The sequence below is a fragment of the Lytechinus variegatus genome, chromosome 9 (assembly GCF_018143015.1).
Source record: "Lytechinus variegatus isolate NC3 chromosome 9, Lvar_3.0, whole genome shotgun sequence".
Taxonomy (NCBI): Eukaryota; Metazoa; Echinodermata; class Echinoidea; order Temnopleuroida; family Toxopneustidae; genus Lytechinus; species Lytechinus variegatus.
The window spans coordinates 6,019,778-6,042,966 of record NC_054748.1 but is presented as its reverse complement, the minus strand read 5'-3'; the positions used below and the strand labels follow the sequence as shown (position 1 = coordinate 6,042,966).

General features: G+C 35.9%; 1 protein-coding gene across 1 annotated transcript in view; it reads left to right on the top strand.

The window, feature by feature from the left end:
* LOC121421388 (serine/arginine-rich splicing factor RS2Z33-like) overlaps nucleotides 1-15,210 on the top strand; it is an 18,071-nt gene extending 2,861 nt beyond the window's left edge. The window contains exons 2-7 of the mRNA XM_041616084.1: nucleotides 645-656; nucleotides 1,284-1,324; nucleotides 8,441-8,524; nucleotides 10,125-10,227; nucleotides 11,970-11,985; nucleotides 13,698-15,210. Coding sequence (XP_041472018.1) covers nucleotides 645-656; nucleotides 1,284-1,324; nucleotides 8,441-8,524; nucleotides 10,125-10,227; nucleotides 11,970-11,985; nucleotides 13,698-13,887 — 446 coding nt within the window. The 3' untranslated portion in view covers nucleotides 13,888-15,210. The remainder of the gene's footprint in view (nucleotides 1-644; nucleotides 657-1,283; nucleotides 1,325-8,440; nucleotides 8,525-10,124; nucleotides 10,228-11,969; nucleotides 11,986-13,697) is intronic.
* The last annotated feature ends 7,979 nt before the right edge of the window (nucleotides 15,211-23,189 follow it).

Genomic DNA, 23,189 nt, shown 5'->3' with positions numbered 1-23,189 from the left:
CATACAACTGGATTTTGTGAATCCTTCACCAAAACTCCTCGAGCTTTAAGGAATCTTATACATGTAATAAGATCGTCATTTTTAGTTAGTGTAAGCAGTAGGAGTAACCAAAGCGCAGTAGAGTATATTTATATAGTGGCTGCGCTATACAAATTTATCGTTTATTATTATTATTATAATAATTGTCTGTACACGTAAAAAAAAATGTTTAAATGTATTGTACATGTACCTTCATCCTCCTTCAGACTGATTTAAGGGTCCTTACAAAAGTGCCGTATGCTGCACGTTTGATAAATAAAAACAAATTTTATTGTTTAGTCCCACATATTTTCAATGATCATGAAGACATCAGAGGTGAAATACATGTAATTGAATGTACCAGGGGCTGGTCTAGGATTTTCCAAAAGGAGAGGGGGGGGGCACATTTTCCTGAGGAAAATATTGACAACCCCCCAACAACAAAAAAAGGTTGACAGTGCAAGAAGGAAAATTCAAATTGTTTGAACTAGCTATTAACAATTTTAATTTGTCATTTGAGATTAATTGTAACCAACTGTTTTTCACATAATGTAGATGTGTTATTTTATAAATAAGCCTGCACTTTTTAATTTGATTTTTTTTCTTTCTTCCATTTGTTCTTGTAGGATCAGGCATGGGTGAGTACAATATAATGACACTGTCATGACTGTGTGAAAATATGTTGAAATTCACAATATGATGAGTAACCTCTATCAATGATGATAGTGATATCATAAATGATAGATCCAGAATGATACATGGAGTAGTAGTAGTCCGACTACACCTGTACATGAAGAAGTACTGTAGTAATAATAATTATAATGTATTGTTGATGATCATGATGACAATGATAATACTAATGATAGAAACAAATTATATAAATAATAATAATAGAAACAAATAATACTGTTGATGATGATGACAATGATCTGAATTCTGATAACAACAACAGCAACAACAATCACGCTTATATGAAAATTATTAGTATTCTGGAATTATATTTAAACTTTTTTAGGAATTATACATCATTTTCACAATGTCACCTTTGCCTAGAGTTGTTTTGATCACAATATTAATGTTGATTTTAAGTGCCGGAATGGCCACATTCAGTCAGTGCAGAAGTGGAATGTTTACAGCTACATGTATTTGTACATGTACAGTATGTAGGACTTCATAAAACAAAACAATCACAAATATTTTTATTGACATTGTGTGCTTTATTTGTATCTGCCATCTGTCATAATTTATGTTTCTTTCATTTGCAGCATATGCGTTTGTGGATTATGTCGACAAGCGTGACGCAGAGGTGTGTATGCAATTTTGATTTCATTTTTTTATAATATATACATGGAGCTCGTATTATCAGTGCACAACCGACAGGCCTTGCATAGACCCTTTCTTGCACTTGTCCCCTACCTGATTCCCCTTTTTTCAATACAATTTCATTTACAACTTCCTCATATTGAAATTAGAATTAACAGTTCCATTTTCGATTGTTCGAATGCCCATTCGTCCAATTACCAATGTGTCTACTATCATTTCGTCTACCACCATTTTGTCCACTATCTACATTGTTTAATTTGCCAGTTTCTCCACTCACCATTTCATCTAATGTTACCTGTTGGTCCTATAGCCATACCGTTTGGTCTAATTGGACTAAGTGTTAAATGGGGTGAATTTAATAAAAATTAAATGGGTATTAGACCAACTCAGAGTTACCAAGTCTCACGCATTATGCGTGAGACTCAAGCATTTTGGACTCTTGTTCATCCCCTCAAATCTCTGTCTCACGTTATTCACAGCCTATCCCCATATACATTGTACACAATGTCTGTGATCTCACTCAGATTCACAGAAAATATCACGCATAGATGGTCTTTGAACTTGGCATCTCTGCCAACTGGTTGCGAGACGAAATGGTAATAGACGAACTGGTGATTACACAAACCGATGATTGGACCAAATGGTTATTGGACCGTGTTGATTGGCTGTAGGAATTGGCTGAATATCATTCAAGTATTTTTAGACCATGTGGTGAGTGGACGAGTTGGCAGTAGACGAATTGGCAATTTACCTTATCCACATGCTCTATTGCATAGATGAAAATACTAAATCTGGGGCTTCATCCAGGGGGTGTTTCACAAAGATGAAAGTCGCACTTTAGTTGTGTGCAGGATAAAAGACATCACCTCATTGGTCAGATCCTGCCAAGAGGACGTGCACTACCGCTTATTCACCAATAAGATTTTGCGTTGCATATCATATAAATGTCGACATATAAGTGTGACTCTACTTAAAAAACGCAGTCACATATCCCCATGGCTGCTGAATGGTGAATTGAAAACAGCTGAAACATTTTTTGCATTTACTAGCTGCATATAGGTGGTTTGAATAAAAGTGAATAAAATGGCCGTTTTTGACTCGCCTTATGGCCGCCTGATGGGAAATCTGAGTGTAGCATTAGTCTTATTTAAGTCTGTGTGAACCACCCCCAGATCGGTAAATTGCCAATTCATCTACTTCCAACTCTTCCGCTCACCACATGGTCTACCTTCATTTTATACTCTAGTGCCATTCTGTCCATCAACATTTTGTCTAACGACCATTTGGTCCAATAACCATTTGATCCAATCATCACTTCGTCTAATCACCATTTTGTCTATGACCATTTCGTCTCATAACCAGTTGGTCTAATATCCGTTTTGTTTTCATTCATTTTGCCTAATGAACACTTACCGGTATGTGTAGTCACATTAGACCAAATGGTAGTCCTACATGTACATGTATATGGACTAAATGGCTATTAGCCCAACTGGTCATTAGACAAAATTTTTAGTGGACGAAATTGCAATTAGACCATGTGGAAAGTGGACGATCTGATAGTAGAACAAATGATAGTAAATGAGTTGGCAATAGGACGAATTGGCATTAGACCAAATGATGGTAAATCTACTAGCCTTTGATAATTCAAAATTGTTTGCATGACCCGACACTAGATCGATTAGTTTTTTAGTTTGAATTAATAGTTTGGACTTTAAGCAGAGCACTTGAGACTCAAGTGGTTTCATATCTTTATTAATTTCCTGTAAAGCCTAGATACGAAACCTCTTTGTTATTTTTCAAGATGATGCATAGATTTTTTTTGTTTGAATTTCCATATAAATGTACACATATGTCCTTAGTACAGGAACTGCATGGTTCATGTTGAGATATGTACATTAGCTGATCTGTTTGAATAGAGGTACTCCAGGCCACTGGCGTAAATCAGGGTCTAATTTCATAAAGACTTGTTACAATAACAAATGCACAATTTCTAAGAACAAATTAACTATCAACCAATCGGATTAAAGGATTTCAGTAGCTTTTAACTGTTATTGTAAATATGTCATTATAACAAGTTTTATGAAATGGATCCCAGGTCCAAGCAGTTGGGATGATAGCAAATTCAAAATTCTTGGGACACACCCACACCAAGGGCTATGTATATGGGGGTATAGGACCGTGTACATAATACTCCTATAGATCTTTCAATTGAAGGCTTCTAACGATTTGTTTTCGATGGCTATATTGTAACAATTAATTTGTTGTGATAAACTACTGAACTTTACAGTTACTATCCAAATGCGAGCGAGCAAAGCGTGCGAGTAAACTTTCAACAGTTGGAAGACATGATGACCAAAATAATCTTTTATGGGTTACAAATGATTATTGGAAAAATGTGGCGAGTGAGTAAAGATAGAATACATGTAGGTGGAAGAGTGTCCAGGGGGGTGTTTCACAAAGCTTTTCTTAAAGTTAAGAGTGACTTTAAGAATGACTGGTAATTCTTTCTTGTGGTAAAATGGAATATACATTGGCGATGGTTGAGCGCGTAAGAAAGGTTCACCAGTCGTTCTTAAAGTCGATCTTATCTTACGAACAGCTTTATGAAACGGCCCCCAGTTGGGTGTTTCATAAAGCTGTTCGTAAAGTTAGGCACAACTTTACGCACGACTGGAACATCATAAATCAATTATATAGGGATATCCCATAGCACAAGAAAGGATCACCAGTCGTGCGTAAAGTCATTCTTATCTTACGAACAGCTTTATGAAACACCAACCAGGGGGTGTGTAAGAGCGTAATTATCACATCCCAGACTGTATATTAAGGATGCATGTACAATTGTACATGATACTTTTATCTTTTACTTGAAGGACTATCACAATTATCTCTTTGACGGCTATATTATAATGAATTTGTGGTGACTTAGACATCTGAATTACACTTAATATCCAAATACATGTTTGCAAATAATGAAATTTTCAATAGTTGGTAGACAGAAAGATAAACAAAATTATCTTTTAAATGTAATGGGAGTAATTGTGGTGAGTGAGCGTAGTGGGCGAGCCTTGAAAAATGTTGCTTCAGATTTTTAGATTAATATTACTCTATTGCATAGATTATAGTGGATAAAAGAGTACGGTAAATTATCAGTCAACTTTAGAAGAAATTGAAAGTAGTCAAAATTTGTTCTTAAAACTTGTTTCCTCACTGTTCAAAGGTGAGATGAGATTAAAAAAATGGGATCATGATTATCTGGAATAAGGATTCCATGTATGAAATGACCATAACCCATCACAGGTCACAATATAAAATTTAAAAAACAACAACATGAAAATGGCACAATGATGCATATGAAAAGGAAATATTTTGAATAATCTTTTAAGATTATATTTGGAGATGATACAACAATATGTATTACATGGTTGTGTTGTGTGATTTAAAGTCCCAGGAATGGATAAAATGGTAAAGATTTGAGTTTCAAATGTTTAGGGAATTGATTTGATTAATGCCATCAGTAAGTCAGTGTACACTTAGTTTGGGGCTGATGCTCGATACACTTTCCGAGGTTTGCATTATTCTAAATATTGAAAAGGCTATTTAAATAATTTCTTCATTGTAGTCTAGATACATTTTCAAATCACTCTGTCATTAAAAATCAACAGACATGCAGAGAGAAATACCTTTTTGTTAAAGCTTGCGCAAAAGAAAATGATATCCGTCATTGCATTGTGTGTATAATAGGTGGTCTGTATGCAACAGTCTATATAATCTATCATGTACGATGTTGTTTGTGTTTTTTTGGCCCAAATTCACAGAGGTGGTTTTTAAATCTGTTAGATGAACCCATGGTTCGTGCAGATTTTCTAGTTTGCTAAATTGATGCTTGTTGCCATGGTAACATGCTATTTGGCACTGTTTTGAACAGTGGCTTCATAATATAACAATGGACTTGATCTTGATGAATGAAAAAAGGTGTGGTAAACAAGTACATGTATGCCAACTAGCATCAGTTTGGTGCACTGTGACTATAACCAGCATGCTTCAGCATTAGACTTTTCTTTCTTTGCATACATGTACCGGTACATGTATGTATAAATTCATGCATCAATTTTTTTTCATATTCAACCGATAGTTTCCAAAACCACCTTTGTGAATTTGTGCCATTGTATTGTATGAAACCAAGGTCAAAGTCTGACAACATCTGTTGCATTGTGATTTCTCTAACATGCTTCTCTGAATTTGTGACGAATCAATTTGCATATATAGGAGGGGGGTACCAGAGCAGCCAAGTAGTACTGATTTTCAGTATTTAGTACTGAAAAGTGAGAAGAATACTGATAGTTTCATGCAAAATACTGATTTTTAAAGTTTCAGTTGTATGTGTGGTCCTGTGGTATTTTTTGAAAATACAATGTACTGATTTCCTCACCGAAATACTGATTTTCAGCTTTAAGAATACTGAAATGTTCCTCTTCAGGTTGGCAGCTCTGGGGTACATGTAGGAAGGAGGAGGGAGGGAGTGGAGGTGGGAGGGGAGGGAGGGAGGTGGGAGGGGGAGGGAGGGGTAAAGGAAGGGGTTGGGAGATGGCAGGGGGCAGTGCAGACATTCCCTGATTTTGAGTGTAAAATGGCCCTAAAAGATGTCAGTCATGGAGGTAACATAGAGATGGGGGAAATTTTGCTTCCTCCCCTGCCTCTGACTGTCTGCAGACATATCCTTGTTGAATCACATAGACTTTCATGTACATGAGACATGGTGTTATCCATTTAAGTGTTAAAAGACAAGTCCACCCCAACACTAACTTGATTTGATTAAAAAGAGAAAAATTCAACAAGCATAACACTGAAAATTTCATCAAAATCGGATGTAAAAAAAAGAAATTTAAGGCATAATAAAGTTTCGCTTATTTTCAACAAAGTAGTTAAATGAACGAGCCAGTTACATCCAAATGAGAGAGTTGATGACATCACTCACTATTTCTTTTGTATTTTATTATATGAAATATGAAATATTTTGATTTTCTCGTCATTTTCATGTAAAATGAAAAAAGTTTCATTCCTCCCTGAACACGTGGAATTCCATTATTTTAACATTTTGTGCTTCAGGCAAGGAGGTCCTAATTGTCAAATTCGTAAAAATTGAAATATTGTTTAATTCAAACAATAAAAATCAAAAGAAATAGTGAGTTAGTGACGTCATCGACTCTCTCATTTGGATTTAACTGGCTCGTTCATATAACTATTTTGCTGAAAATAAGCGAAACTTTGAAATGTCATAACTTTCTTATTTTACATCCAATTTTGTTGAAATTTTCAGCATTGTGCTTGTCTGAGTTTTCTCTATTGAATCAAATCAACATTTTTCTGAGGTGGACTTGACCTTTAAAAGGTTAAAGCTTATAATAAATGCAGATGCCCCTTATGTCTCCTTGTTCCAGTGTTGCTGTTGAATGTCTGTGGTCTATATTATGGTTGTTTCACCTTAATATATGTTTGTCATTTTGCCTCCGAAGAAGATTCTGCTAGGATCAAAAGCTTAGGCCCCTTTTGACTCTCTTAAATGCAGATTTAGGCATGCATTAGAATAGCAAGTACAAACTATAAGGGCTCTTTTGCAATGTCGGCTATTTCCATGCACACCCCACAGTAAAGACTGGGGGTTATGTGTTGTCTTTGAAATGGTGTATTTTCAATTGGTCTAATGCCAGTTCGCCCAATTTCCAACTCGTCTACTATCTTTTGGTCTACCATCAGGTCGTCCACTATCTACATGGTCTAATAGCCATTTCGTTCACTCACCATTTTGTCAAATAGCCAGATGACCCAATATCCATATAGACCATGTGCCATTTGGTCTAATTGGACTACATGTAAGTGCCCGGATTAATATTAAATTGGGTGGAATGAACAGAGATGCCAAGTTCAAAGACCAGCTATGCGTGAGATTTTCTGTGAATCTGAGTGAGATCACACACATTGTGTACAATATATATGGGGATAGGCTGTGATAGTTGCGTGAGACAGAGATTTGAGGGGATGAACAAGAGTCCAAAATGCGTGAGTCTCACGCATAATGCGTGAGACTTGGTAGCTCTGAATGAATGAAAATAAAATGAATATTAGACCAAGTGGTTATGACACAGGGTGGTCGTAGAGGAACTGGTGATGAGACGAAATGATGATTTCACCACATGGTTATTGGACTAAACAATTGTAAAACGAAATGTTGATGGACGGAATGGCATTAGACTAAATGAAGATAGACCATTTGCTAAAGTTGATGAGTTGTCAGTAGACAAATAGGCAATTCACCTTTGAAACAGGTTTGTCTGTAAAACTTTGATTGTCAGAAAAGTAATGCTTGCTGTGTGATTCAAAATCAAATGTAACATTGTTTCACCTCTTAATTTTTTTTCATTTTTCTGGCTACCCTTAGCTTTTCTGATCTCTACTCTCCTTTGGAATGGTGAAAGATACTCTACCTAAAGGTCTACCCCCAAGATCTACCTTGAATGTTCTACCAAAAGTTTGACGAATTAGAAAAGAATTGGGTCGTCCTTGACTTGAGCCACCCGCAAGGGTCAAGATAGATCTACCGGGCTGTTTGTGGGCTTGACCGTTGACCGATTGCTCGGCTCTGAATTCCATATTGACGATTTTGAGCAGAGTATGTGTTGTTTACATCAAAACAAAAGAGATGGTGTCGTCACTGTGTTTTGTTTTATGTATTGTATGTATGTAAAATTAGGATTAAATATAAATCCGCATCTTGTTTAAAATGCAAGAATATGCATGAATACTATTATCAGCGTTGCCGCAAAACATCCTTTATCAATGCTGTTTATTGACGCTGGACAAATCTTACAAATTTATCCAGGAAATAATTATGTTGTTGGCTCTATACAGAGATGCCAACTTTTTTGTCAAGTATAAAAGTATTTCGCTTCTCAAAATGGTATTGTGCAAATGTCTATTATAGAAAGTTGAAAATTATTTGTAATCTATTTTGTTCTAGTATTTATTCTAAATGATCATGCTTGCCTTCTGGGCTGGAGTACTTAATGGTTGTTTCCTTTTTCTCTCTTTTTCTTTTTAGGATGCCATCAAGCACGAGAACGGACGAGAAGTGAATGGCCAGAATATCGTGGTAGAATGGGCCCGGGGGCCGAAAAGGGGATTTGTGAGTTGTTTTTCTCTCTCTCTTTCTTTTTTCTCAATTCACGTCATATTGACAGTGATTCTGAGATAGAGCAAGTAGAGAAATTGTGGCAAATAAATGAATTACTCTACCCCCATCCCTTCTTTTCCACTTAATCCACAATTCACAAGTATGTTTTCTGTGGTATTCTATGACTTCCCTATCTTGAATTGTTTTTCTGTGTTTTTGCGTTTGTGCAATATTTCTATACCCACACATTGGAAAAAAAACTATTAAAAAAGATTATTTCTTTTTGATATTTGAATGCCATCCAGTGGATAATCTGTGCCACATAACTGACATTAAAGGATAAGTCCATCACAAAAAACATTTGATTTTAATGAAAACAGAAAAATCGAACAAGCATAACACTGAAAATTCATCAAAATCGTATATATGTAAAACAAGAAAGTTATTACAATATAAATTTTCCCTTAATTTCGCGAAAAAGTTGTATGCACATGCGCACATCCTGGTCGATATGCAAATGGGAAGACGTCATCCACTCACCATTTTTTTTGTATTTTATTATACGAAATATGAAATTTTCTATTTTTTTCCTCATTGTCAAGTGAACAACAATTAATTCCTCCCTAAACATGTCATATTAGCATTTTTTTAATACTATATGATTTGGTAAAGTTGGTCCTTGTCAAATCTGTAAAAAATGAATTATTGTATGTTTGGAACAAAAAACAAAACAAGTAGTGAGTGATGGACTTCATTGTCTTTCTCATTTGCATGTCGCTGAGTTGCGCATATTACTGTTTTGTGATATATACACGAAAGGTTAAGTTGTCATAATTTTCTTTTTTCCATCCAATTTGATGAAGTTTTTCAGCATCATTCTTGTTTAATTTTTCTCCATTTAAATCAACTTTTGTTCTGGGATGGACTTACATGTAAAGGGGAATGAAACCCTTGGAAAAAGTAGGCTTGTGTCGAACGAGAAAAATCAAAGAATAAGAACAAAGAAAATTTGAGAAAAATCTGACAAATAATGAGAAAGTTATGAGCATTTGAATATTGCAATCACTAATGCTATGGAGATCCCCCCCCCATTGGCAATGCGACAAGGATGTGTGATGTCACATGTGAACAACTTTCCCTTTGATGGACTATAAAATACCCCAAAATGTCTCTTTTCGCTTTTTCTTTTGGTGATACAAACTCTTTATCCATGATGTTCATGTATTCTTTAAAAATCTGTATTACATGCCCTCATAGAAAGAATATACATGTACATGTATGCTCTACTGATAGATGTGAAAAAAAGAGGCAGTTTAAGTGAAATATATACTTCAGTAATTGGGAGAGTTGTTCACAAGTGACATCACACATGTGTGTCGCATTGCCAATTTTAGGATCTCCATAGCATTAGTGATCGCAATATTCAAATGCTCATATCTTTCACAATATTTATCCAATTTTTCTCAAACTTTCGTTGATCTATTTCTTTGATTTTTCTGTTTTCACACAAGCTATCTTGTTCCAAAGTTTTCATTCTCCTTTATTACCTTTAAGAAGATTATTGATGGAATTGTTCTTCTTCTCTTTCCTCATTTCTCTTCTTGCCTGGAAGGATGATGAATGCTATCGGTGTGGACGTAGAGGTCATTTTGCCCGGGCTTGCCGAGACGGAGGAGGCGGTGGAGACTGGGGCCGAAGACGGGGAGGCGGAAGATGTGAGTTAGCGCCCTCTTGTCTGACTGCTACCTCAGGGCTTGAATGAGAATTTCATGGCCATGGGATGACCTTGTAAAGGATGGGCATACAAAACAAAAAATTGCATGCTTCGGAAATTCACCAAACTTCCAATGAGGGAACTTTTTTTGCATAGACATCAAACTTTCTGGTGAACAATTAAAAAGAAGAAAGATTGGTGACTCAGATTCTTAGTCTTGTGTGTGTTTGGAGAACCTGCAAATTTTGGACTTTGGCTAATTTTGTATATATTCCATTGCTTGTATTTGTTTACTTGCTCCCTCTATGGAGTAATTTTCTATATATGTGTATTAGAAGACAAATGAGAAAAAAATTGAAAAGACAGAAAATCTCCTAGGCCATTAAAAAGGGGATTTAGGTGGCTTAGGCCAATCAAACTTCACAAAAATCACTGTTTTCAAAGGCAAAAAGAAAGTAGTTCCAGAAAGTTCTTGAAAAGATCATTTAAATCAAGACTGTCACCATATCTCATAGATCTCTAATGTAACCTCATCTGTGTGACATCATGAACTTTAAGCTGAAAACCGATAACTCTGTTGATTACTAACACAGATAAGCATATGTGGGACAGTATATTGATATTGTTTGGAAAAATGCCCAACATTTGATGGAATTCCATGCTTTTTTTGCTCATTTCTCAGCAGCAACATATTTTCTTCCAGAGCCATTTGGGACATATTTCTTATTTATGCATTCAAACACATGTTTGGTCATTTTATTGGATTCCGTTTGAACTCATTTTGAGATTGCTACCACAACTAGCATTTATCTTTGATGCATCTTTTTCTTTATAACCCCCCCCCGGCCTCGGCCATTGGCAGCATTTTTCTGCCTCATGGCTTTGATTATGAATGTGATTGGAAATATAAAGATGGTTAGAAAAAAATATCTCTTAAAACGAACAATGTGAGAAAACTCTCTTTTCTGGGCTGCCAAATGTCTCTGTTTGAACTCATTTAATGATCGCTACCACAACTGGCATTTATCTTTAATGCATTTTTTGTTTATAACCCCCACCCCAACCCCCCCCCCCGTAGTAATATACTCTCGGCCATTGGCAACTTTTGTCTGCCACAAGGCCTTGATCATGAAAGTGTTGGAAAAATAAAGAAAGTTGGAAAAATATCTCTTTAAAAATTAAGAATACTCCCTTTTCAAGGCTGCCAGGTCTTCCCAATTGTCAGGGAAACTTGTTGAAAAGAGACCGATTTTCGAGGAAAAACTGCACAATATCAAGCATTTTCCTGATTCACTGTATGCATTTGTGGGTGCGTCGTGGTCTACTGATTCTGACTCTTGCTCTTGAAACAGAGGGTTGTGGGTTTTAATCCTAGCCATGGCGTGTTTATCCACACTGCTGCACTCGACCCAGGTGAGGTACCCAGCAGGAGTAATTCCTTGAATGCACTGAGCACCGATGATGGTAGCCCAAGCTAAAACTGGGGTAATAATAGCAGCACTTTGTATCCTCGGGCAAAAAATACTTCATAAATCCAGCTATTATTATATTTATTATCATTATTTTCAATGTTATTATTATTATTTCTAACATTGGATTGTGTGTAATCGTGAAAGATCTCCCTCCTTCATGATTAGATTTCCTCTGAAAGGTGAATATTAAAGTGGGCAGCTCTGCTTATTACAACTATCACTGTAGATTATGAAATTTATGTTTTTATCTCCCTTTTCTTCTCTTCCACAGCATATGGGTATTCCAGGTGAGTCAGAATTCCTCTTATACAAATGTTATGATTGTTAAATATCGAATGGACCCTCCCCCCTCCTGTTAAAAGCTGGGGAACGTTTCATCAATATTTTTGTCTCACAAGTTATCAGTCTTGAAAAGAGTCCCCATTGATCCGATCAACATCAAGTATGTGGAAATCCATCAATGTCATATTTTTTCTTTAGGAAATTTGCAAATTGTCCTTTGAAAACAAAGAAGAACATACTGTAAAGTATTGCCAAGAAAACAGTGAATGAATAGACGTCATGGGCCCGTCTTGCAAAGAGTTGTGATTGACCCGATCAATCGCAACTATGAAAAGCCAGCAAAGTCATGTAAAATGCATTTTTGTTAAAAAAAAAATTATCCTACAAATGTCTGTCCATAAATTCATTGATTTCTTGACAATTTGGTGTGTTCTTTGTTTACAAAGGACCTTTTGCAAATTTCCTGTAGAAAAAATTATGACACTGATGGATTTGTAAGACGGGGTCCATATCGAGAAAATATTTTGGACAAACATGTATTTTAGATGTTGACATTGCTTGGTTTCCATAGTTGTGGTTGATTAGATCAATTGTAAGCCTTTGTAAGACAGGGCCCTGACAGCTTTCCCTGATATTGATTGGCTGAAAAGCAATAGACTAGTTCGTAGTTACTTCAGGGACAATTTTGGTCAAATGACCTTTCATTATGATAGGCAGATTTCAAAGCAAGGTATTACGTAAGCTTGCCTTACATATCAGGATGAATAAATTGAATAGACCTGGTGACTAGAATAGCACACCAATGAACACTTTGTAAAGGTATTTGTTGCATTCCTACTTTGAATGCATAATCATAGCATGTTGCACAATGTACTTGGCAAATCATGAAATACCAGTCATTCGTGGATGCATTGTTGTATTTTGTGGATGTAAATGAAAACCACTATTCTAAAGAATATATAAATAATCAAGACATCAAGTTGGTGCTTATCTCATTAGATTTTAAACCACCATGACACAAGTACAAATGACCTTCACCTGATCATGCGTAGATTCTTTTGATCATACGCAGTAAGGAACTACTAACTGGCTTATTCTACTTTCATAATTATTGTAACTCTCATATAAAATGGGTATTGTCGGATGTTGATCTTTTCATGAGAAGTAGCCTAGAAATTTCAAGTGAAAGGGTCATTCCATGCCAATACACCCAATGAATATGCAGTTTTTCACCCCATGTTTTCAGAATTTGTTTTAACAAAATGAATGTGTACTTCCAACTTTCAAACGGCCATTGTGTCGGAGTTGACCAATTTTTATGGAAATGGTACTATTTACTAATTCAAATTAAGTACTGGAGCATTTTCATGAAAATTGGTCAAGCAGTTGCAATGCAGTGACCATTTGAAAGGCGAAGCTCACATCCAGTTTTGTAGAAACACAGAGAAAAAGGCGGGCCATAGCGCAAGACCCGACAGGCTGTTAGCACTGTTTTGTTTTTGTTTTTTGCTTGGCCCATGTGGAAGTTTATACATGTACATGTATGTACCAAATTTCAATTCTGAGAGGGTAGGTTGCAGCCATTGGTTGAATCCAGATAGAATGACCCTAAATGAGATATTTTGAAGTTGTAATGCTTTCAATCTAAAAACGAAGTTGGATTATTCATTTCTCAGTTGCGCTCAGTTTTGGTTATCAAATAATCTCTTTTCTGTAGACGCCGTAGCCGAAGCAGGAGCAGGGACCGTTACAGGAGTCGCAGCCGTAGCCCCGATCGCCGCAGACGTTCATCTCCGGGATCTCGAAGCCGAAGCCCCAGGAAATACAGTCGTTCTCCATCGCCTCGGCGATCAAACGGTCACCATCGCAGCCGATCCAGAAGCCCTGATAGGGGCAGATCGCCCTAGTAACGTTTCCTAAGTGGGAGCAGTTCCTTCAAAGAAAGTATATATATATATTCACCTGCCTTTTTATTGTTGGAGGATATATTTCTTCCTCCCTTTTGTCCACACAATCGAGTTCACGTTTTTATATCAAGATGATAACATTTTTCTACTTGTATGTTCCCATTGTAAGTGTGTTATTAAGATGGTGACATTATTTGTACATGTGTGTTACCATTATAAATGTGTTATCAATATTACATGACAAAAATTATGATGCTTGTCGAAGTTCTGAAGCAATACCATGTTTTTGCTAGGTTCTCCTGCAACTTGATTGGTTTGTCTGTTGACAGTTCAGCACCCAAAGCAACATTTTTTCTTCAGAATTTATGAAAATAATAACACCGGCATACTTTCCCGGGGTAGCCATTTTAGTTCCGAAACTGTTCTCTCAGTAGGCCCTGGTATTATTACCATGGCTTTAGCTGGGCTGCCATAAAGGTGCTCAAGGATTCAAGGGATTTCTTCCTAACGGGTACCCATTCACCTCACCTGGGTTGAGTGCAGCACAATGTGGGTAAATTTCTTGCCGAAGGAAAACATGCCTTGGCTGAGAATCGAACCCATTACGACCTCCCCCTCCCCGCCCCATTGTTCTTAATTTGATACGCAACATAAAAAATCAGAAAGTCATTTGCTCGAAGTCCAAATCGAGTCAAAGGTCATTTGTTGCAAGTCCGAGTTAAGTCCCATGTCATTTGGGCATCTAGCAAGTCAACTTGCAAGTTAGCTAATTTGTATTTTCAGAGAACATTTTCTTGTGAACAGTACTGTGACTTATGTTGTTATATATACATGTATATCTTTACCCTCTATCCTCTGGGACACAAGTTGAAAATTTATCAATTTCTGTAAAGATGAAAACTTGTTTAAGATTTGAATGCTTCACCGGCCAACATGAGTAAGACACAGATGGATGATACGATACGTTGTCAGTTATTAATATCATACTGCAGAATTAAAGTCAATGCGAACCGGAAGCCCTCTAGGGTCTAGCACCCACTCAAGTCCTCAAATACTCAAATCTGGTTGGGTTCCTTACCCATAATCCATCATTCTGAGCAGTTTAGTAGTGTTGCAGTATAAGCCCACCTTTATAATAACACACTAGTATGCTTTTCATATTGTATTTCCTTAACCCCATACTATCCTTAATCCCAGACTATCTTGACCCCATACTATCTTTTTGGGGATTCAAACTGTCTTTCTTTACCCCATACTATCTGCTTAGCTGGGGTTAACACCTTAACCCCGGACTATCCCATAGCTCATGAGTATTGATGATTTTACCATACAGAGCGTGATTCACATGCAATTTCGACTTCTGTGATTGGCTATTGCTAGCCCCACTTTTCCTTAGCCCAGTTTCGTTTCACACTTCATCTCTTAGCACCGCAATAAGCCGGCTAACCCTGCCTTTTTGCAGGGCCAGATCGTACCGTACTATTTAACGTGCTAGCCCACTTTGCTAAAATGTAGTGTGAAAACGAAGTATCCCGGGGTTAAGGAAAGAAAGTACAGTGTGAAAAGCATATAAATCACCACTCCATACGTTCATTCTGCACTTACCAAGTAGTAAAACAAATCTTTTCCCCTCAATTCATTTTAGGTTCCATATACTGGTACATATGAAATTGTATGCTAATTTTTCCTTGATGTTATTGATAGTCATTACAAAACATTTATTTTAAGACTTAACTAAACATGCAAGCAATAAGGAACCACACATATTGTTGGTCAGTTTCTTCTTGTTTCTTCCTTTAATTGATAATAATAATTGCAACATTAATTTTAGCGCTTAATACAATGTACACATGTACCTAAGCACCGCGTACTAATACCGTGGCTCACGCACGGCTGCTCTTTGTTGTTGTTTTTACATATATATTCATTTTGCAGATGGTTGCAATTTTCTTGTTTTTCCTCAAAAGATTGTTTTGTTGAATAGCAGTTGCCATAATTTGGAGGATGCAGATTTAGTTTTGTACTGGGCAATACATGTATATTTTTGAACAATTGGTGTTTCTTGAAGGTACTTTCTCTGTAGTCTCATGTGTACAACCTTTTGTCTTATGTAGCTATTTTAATGTAGAAGATACATTTTGGACTGTTCTAAGTCCGGATAGCACCTTAAATCCATTGACCCGTATTCTGAACTCAGGTTTAAATAAAACTCTGGTTTAAAGCTTGTGTATAGTTTTGGTAAATCCACCAAAATGCACCTATCACTATTCCAATTTATTGCTAGCTAATATGAATGGATATGCCCTATAACAGTTATGATGTGGAGGATATGAAATGAAAATGTGTTTTACAGGATAAATTTTGCGATTTTACATGGAAATTTAACTTTATTGGGTCACCCGATCAAATTAAAACATCTGTGTGTTTTTGTCTTTCAATTAAATCCTATTCCAAATCATGGAATGGGCTGAAACTTTCAAGATATGTTCTTTGTAACTTTTGGATATCTAATCACTAAATTCATAAGATAAGTGCTTGCCCATTTTTTAAATTTAAAACAAACATCGCCGAGTGAGGGCGCTATATATCCAAGATTTGAATATTTGAAATTTTCTCAGAGAAGTGCAGTTGGAAAAATATCTAACGGTCTCTACGCTTCACTAAGACTGTCATATTAGATGATATTCGATTATCAATCACATTATTGACTCTTAACCAAAGCTATACACAGGCTTTAAGTTGTGGTTTAACTATGGAAAGCCAGTTATTACATAAATCTCAAACAGTAGAGGTTCAATGTATCAGCTCATTTGACTCCCAAAACTTTATTAACTGCCTGGGAAGGATAAGTATGACAGTTGTCTTCACCATTTAGGAATTGGTCAAGAGCGCAGTAAACATGAGAAGCAATCACTGTAAACAAAATTTTGAAACGTTTGGCTAACTATAATTTTACCACAGATTTAGACCATGGTCTAAGTTAAACCCAACGTCAGAATATGGACCATTGATAAGAAACATTATGTACTATTTGATGCACACATACTTTTTGTAGTCATGAAGGGATAGCGGGATGAATAAGACATTCTTTTGTTTTGATTTTGTAAATAGCTTTCGTACAAAAAACTCATACTTATTTCGAGCATGTACTATAAGTGTATTTTTGCCAAATGATAGAGTTGTAAATATTTTTGTTTTGTATGAGACTGTTGTATGTTAACGAATAGAAATTTGAACCATGTTCAGGGTGCTACATAAGCACTTGCCTGATTGCCTGGGGCAAGTAAAAGTCAAAGTTGGGCAAGTGTTTTGAAGTAAAGACCAAAACTACTTACAGTAGATTGCCCAAAATTAAGGTCGATGTATCAGATCGACCCTAAATTTGGTCATGGTTGGCAAGATAAATCCCTTTGGAAATAGATTTGAAATAACAAGGATACATCAGTTCATGTCAAAAGAGAAAAAAAGTCAATGGTTTATAAAATTGCAATATTTCCTCGTTTTTTCAAAAAAAATTTCGGCAAGTGAAATAGATTTTCGGGCAAGTATATTCCCACTATTTTACAAAATTTTACCTGATCGACAGGGCAAGTGCTTCTAAGAAGTTATGTAGCACCCTGCATATGTAAATTTGATTATTTTGTCATCAAATGCTGCAGCATGAGGAGTAGAAAGTCGTTATGACAATAATATACAAATATTGTGACATTTAAAGGGATACTCCTGGCTGTAGATGCTTATATCTAAATAAAATAGAGTAAAATTCACAGAGCAAAATGCTGAAATTTTCATCAAAATCAGATGACGAAAGTTATTGAATTTTACAGATTTGCATTATTCTGATGATGGCATGTCTTTTTTAATATTCATGAGGTGGACTGATGATGTCACATTCCCACTTTCCCTTCTCTTATGTTATTACATGAAATCATAATTGTTTCATTTTTTCATAAATCTGTAAATGATGTGTCTCCATTTTGATGAAATAAGTTGCAGCAATAAATAACTAATGTACTATCAATCAATCCAATTGCTTTAGTTCTTGGTAGAATTTTTTTTATAAACCTCATTTCATATAATGAAATACAAAAGAACAAGTGGGGTTATGTCATCATCAGCCCACCTAATGAATATTCGTGAAGACATGCCTAGAACTGTTTCACCGCAATAATGCAAATCTTTGAAATTAAATAACTTATTTTTTATCCAATTTTGAACAAATTTTCGGCATTTTGCTGTGAGAATTTTACTCTATTTAATGAGGTATAAATATCTTTAGCCTGGAGCGTCCCTTTAAATCTCAATGAATAGGCGATATTAGGTCCATGGTATATCTCCCTAACGTCCCATATTCATGAAAAACATTTGAAGCTAATTTTCACAACCTGCTGGCTAAATCTTTACCTTTGGAAAATATTTGCATACAGGGATTTTATAGTGGTCTTCTTAGCATTATGGAGGCAAAATCACTTGAGTCCCTGTGTATTTTCTTTCCAGATTGGAACTTTCAAAGTTTTGATATGTTTCAGATTGCATTTGTTATGAAACCCAACCTACTTCAACTCGTGTCTTTATTTTTTTATATGAACAAAAAAGAAAATATTTTCTTTGTTTTTTATTTTGTACTTTTGTAGAGATTCCTTATGGAGAAACATTCGAGCGGAAATATTTCACTATGCTTTAATTCATTTATATTTTTGCATGATATGAATATCAAAAACGTTTGTTTAATGTGAATGATATCTGTATTTCGTGATGGCCATTTGAGTAAAATCAACTGTTTAGATTTGCCAAAGGAAGGGGTAGGTTCTACACTCACTCAAAGCATTCATGTTCTCAAAATACTTTTTAGAATATGTTAGCATTTTTTTTCTACCCATTTGTGAAGCTTTTTACCTGTCCAAGTAGTTTTCTAGGGCGGCCTTGAAAGTATACATAAGCTATAAGCTTGCCTGGTAAACCAATGTGTGGTATTGCACAGCGCTTTGCGATGGATAGCAAATATGAAAGAATACTTCTGATTGGTTCCTGGTCAGTATTTTGAACCAAGTGTGCGTGTAACAATGATCTTGATTGGTCAGTTCATTTAGCGATTGATTGCTAATCTTTGTGTTACGCTCCCTTGGTGACATGACTTGTAGGTTAGGTTGATTAAAGGACAAGTCCACCCCTGAAAAATGTTGATTTGGATAAATAGAGAAAAAACAAACTAGCATATCGCTGAAAATTTCATCGAAATCGGATGTTAAATAGGAAAGTTATGACATTTTTTAAGTTTCGCTTATTTTTCACAAAACAGTTACATGCACAACTCAATGACATGCAAATTAGACAGTCAATGATGTCCCTCACTATTTCTTTTGTTTTTTATTGTTTGAATTATACAATATTTCATGTTTTGCAGATTTGACAGTAAGGACAATATAGCATTAAATATTGCTATATATCCAGGGAGGAATTAATCGTTATTTCACTTGACAATGAAGAGAAAATTAGAATATTCCATACCATAAAATACAAAAGAAATAGTCAGTGAATGACGTCATCAGTCTCATTTGCATACCGACCAGGATATGCATATACCTGTTTTGTGAAATTAAGCGAAACTTTAAAATGTCACAACTTTCTTATTTTACATCCGATTTTGATGAAATTTTTAGTGTTATGCTTGTTGGATTGTTCTCTTTTTTATTCAAAACAACTTAGTGTTAGGGCTAATAGAGAAAGCTTATCAGTTACATTATTCAGTTTAAATGACTTGCTGTCATTAAACCTGTTGAAAATGCCAAACATGACTGAACACTGCTGTTAAATGGGATAAAAGAATAAGTTATGAATAATACTTAATCTCGGTGATATAAAAAACACTATTTTGGTTTATGCCCAATGACCTTCGTTTGTTCATCTGCTCATGCGCAGATTAATTCTGAACTGGTGTCTTAGACTGTTATTTGAAACTATTATTGTGGATGTGTACCACACAGTTCTATTTTTGTTTTAATTACTCTGTTTGACAGCCATTTTGTGCTGGAAATCAAGAGTGTGTTTGTCGAGCCTTAAATGTGGAAATAAAATGGTATTATATATCTTTGATACATAACCTTTGGGCCATGTTTGAGGTATTATGTGGATTACTGTAAGGGTCGCCAAATGATTTTTAATGTGTGTTAGGGGTGGTGCGGATTTATGGAGAGGTCGATGGGGCCTTGTCCCTCCCCTCCCCCTCACTTAGGAAGGGAAAACAAGAGGGGGAAAGAAAATGATTGGAGGAAAAGAGGGAGAAGAGAAAGTGGAAAGAGAGGGAATGGGAGGGGGAGGAAGGGAAGGAAGAAACGAAAAAAAAGGAAGAGAGAAAATAAATGAATGGGAAGAGAAGAAAAAGGAAAGGACTGAAGAAAGGATGGAGAAAGAGAGAAGGAAAGGAAAGAGGAGAGGGGGACAGCGGGGATTATATGGGCCGAATGGTTCGAAGTCGGAAACGGTTCAATTGAATGGTTGTCTGCAAATCCCACTTCCATATTGAGCATATTTTGAGAGAATGAGACCCTGAAGAGATAAAAAAGCGGGAGGGATGGTATTATATTGACAAAATGATGAATAATGATAAAAATTATAACAATAGAATATGACAAGTCATCGCCTCGCAATTCTCTAAAGCACCCCCCCCCAAAAAAACGAGACAACAAACAAACACAAAATGAATACAAAAACGGGGGGAAAGAGGAAAATAGAAAATTATTTTGACACATCTCACTTTAATGATAATAATAATAATGATACTAATAGGCATTTATATAGCGCCATCTATCTAGAAATAATCTATTTCGAGTCGCGTCCCATTGTTATTTGTATTATTACCCCGGCTTTCACTTGAGCCGTCTTTCAGCGCTCAGTGCATTCAAGGAATTTATCCTGCCGGGTACCCATTCACCTCACTTGGGTTGAGTGCACCACAATGTGGATAATTTTCTTGCTGAAGGAAATTATGCCGTGGCTGGGATTCGAACTCCCGACCCTCTGTTTCAAGAGGAGGTACAGATCGACGTCGTGGGGGGGGGGGGCTTGCATGGTTACAGGTTTGAATGAATACTAACGAGTCAGAAAGAAGAGGATCGAGGGTATTTGAATTCCAGTTGATCGTGGCTTAACCGTGAACCAGAGTAGCCTGGTGGTTGAGTCGCTGCCCGGAAAGCAGTAGATGGCAGGTTCGAATCCCACTGATTCCAATTTTTTCTGACTTATGATTTATGACTTTCATACACATCGAGCATACTGATGTTATTATTTTCATTACAGATCGAGCATAATGATCTTAAACAAATCGGAGTAATGCCGAAAAAAAAAGACTGGGCTTTTTTAGAGGCTAGAAAAACTGGGTGAGGGGGCCTTTTGGGCCCCCCCCCAAGATCTGGGCCGTTGGTCGTCAGATCGAAACCAAATTTGGCACACACATCCTTTGTCATGTCCTCTAAAAGAAAACATAGTCAAAATACTGATATTCATTGTATTTTTTAATATATGCATAATTATTTATGCGAATATGCAAATTTTTATCAAAAAATTGAATTTTTCATTTTTTGGTACTTAATGCGGTCCATAATTTCCTGTTTCAAGGTTTTCAGCTGTAAGAAGAGGTTGTTTATCATGGAATTGTGTTGTTTCATGCTTGAATTATTAGATATGCTTATGCAAATTAGTAATTACTAAATATGCAAATAAGTACTGCACATGCGTTATGTAGAGAAATACAATAATTGGCATGTTTTATTGCATTACACTCTCTTGCAATGAGACAAAGCAATCTTGGAAGATACACAAGTGATGTGTTACATGTACACTAGCTGGTGAAAACAAAGCATAGGAGATATCACATACTTTATGCAAATTATATTCATAATTATGCGAATATGCAAATTTTTATCAAAAAATTGAATTTTTCATATTTTGGTACCTATTGCGGACCATAAATTCCTGTTTGCAAATTGTTGAGTATTCTAGATATATTTTGGGTTTGTTAGCTTATTCAATATCAATTATAGCATAATCAACTAAAGTGTGACATTACTTGTCTAATCAGTGTTTCCTGATTCTGGTATTTTGCGCTCGAACTTCGGTCTCTGTATTTGGTGAATCAAGCCAACGGAGTTCAGCTGAACAACCAACATAACAGAGACCGAAGCTTTTGGTCTAGTAATGGCTATGCAACTTCTGGATAGTCTGCAGGCAAAGACCCTGATTGAATGTTTGATCAGCAAACGGGTCTCGAGAGAATCCTAGCAAGAATACAATTTCTTGTCTCATTTTCTTTCTTTTTCTTAAACGAGAGGGACTTTCTACGCACAAGTCTCATTTAGCATGTTCAGGGAGTTTATGCTGCATATAATTATATTTAGACCATGCACTTTCATCGAACGAAGGGTAAAGAGATGGTCCGAACTGAAAAAATATATATATATATATATACACAACAAAAAAAGTAAGTCCCCCCCTAAACAAACATCAATAATTTCCGAACCAATGCGAGTTTTTGATATATTTTTACATGAGCGTGTAGGTAATTTTATAAGCTACCCTATGAGTAAATGTTGTAGATGTATCTTACGTCATGCTTCAGTGAGCACCGTCAGAAGGCAAAAATGTCACTTTTCAAAAGTCACAAGCAAAATATCACGACTTTGATTCCATTGTATTGGAACTAATTCCACATTCTCATCATGAAAACTAGTCAGAAGGCTTGGAAAGGGTACTTTCTAAAAGACGATACAACTTTTTAAGCTAAATTTCACGGTTGAATAAACTCAAGTCCAAATTTGCTATAATTGGATTTTTACACATTTCTTTCAATAAAAAATGCTAGAATATGATGACAGTTATTTTGGGGAAGACTATCTCCAACAATATTCACCGTTTCATGGTTCAATGAACATTTATTGGAAACAAAAAATGCGATTTTCAAATATCGTAGCAAGTATTGCTTCATTTTTCTAACTGAAAATGATCTTTTCTCAACTTGTTTGTTATGTTCATGACCAATTTACATGCTTCAATGATTCAAAGGTGTCAAATTAAACATTTACGCTTGAATGAACATGTGGAATGTGATTAGCTCTTTTTTACGTTATTGGAAAAACTGCAATTTGTAACTATGGATATCTGTCACACAACTCCTTGCACAGTTCATTTGATTTGATTTTTATGAAAATCCCGATGTTTAATGCATCAGTGAGCACACAATATTCGAAAATTATGCAAATGAGAAGAAAGTTCAAGGCCTTGGCCCCGCTCTGTACCGAATCGAATGG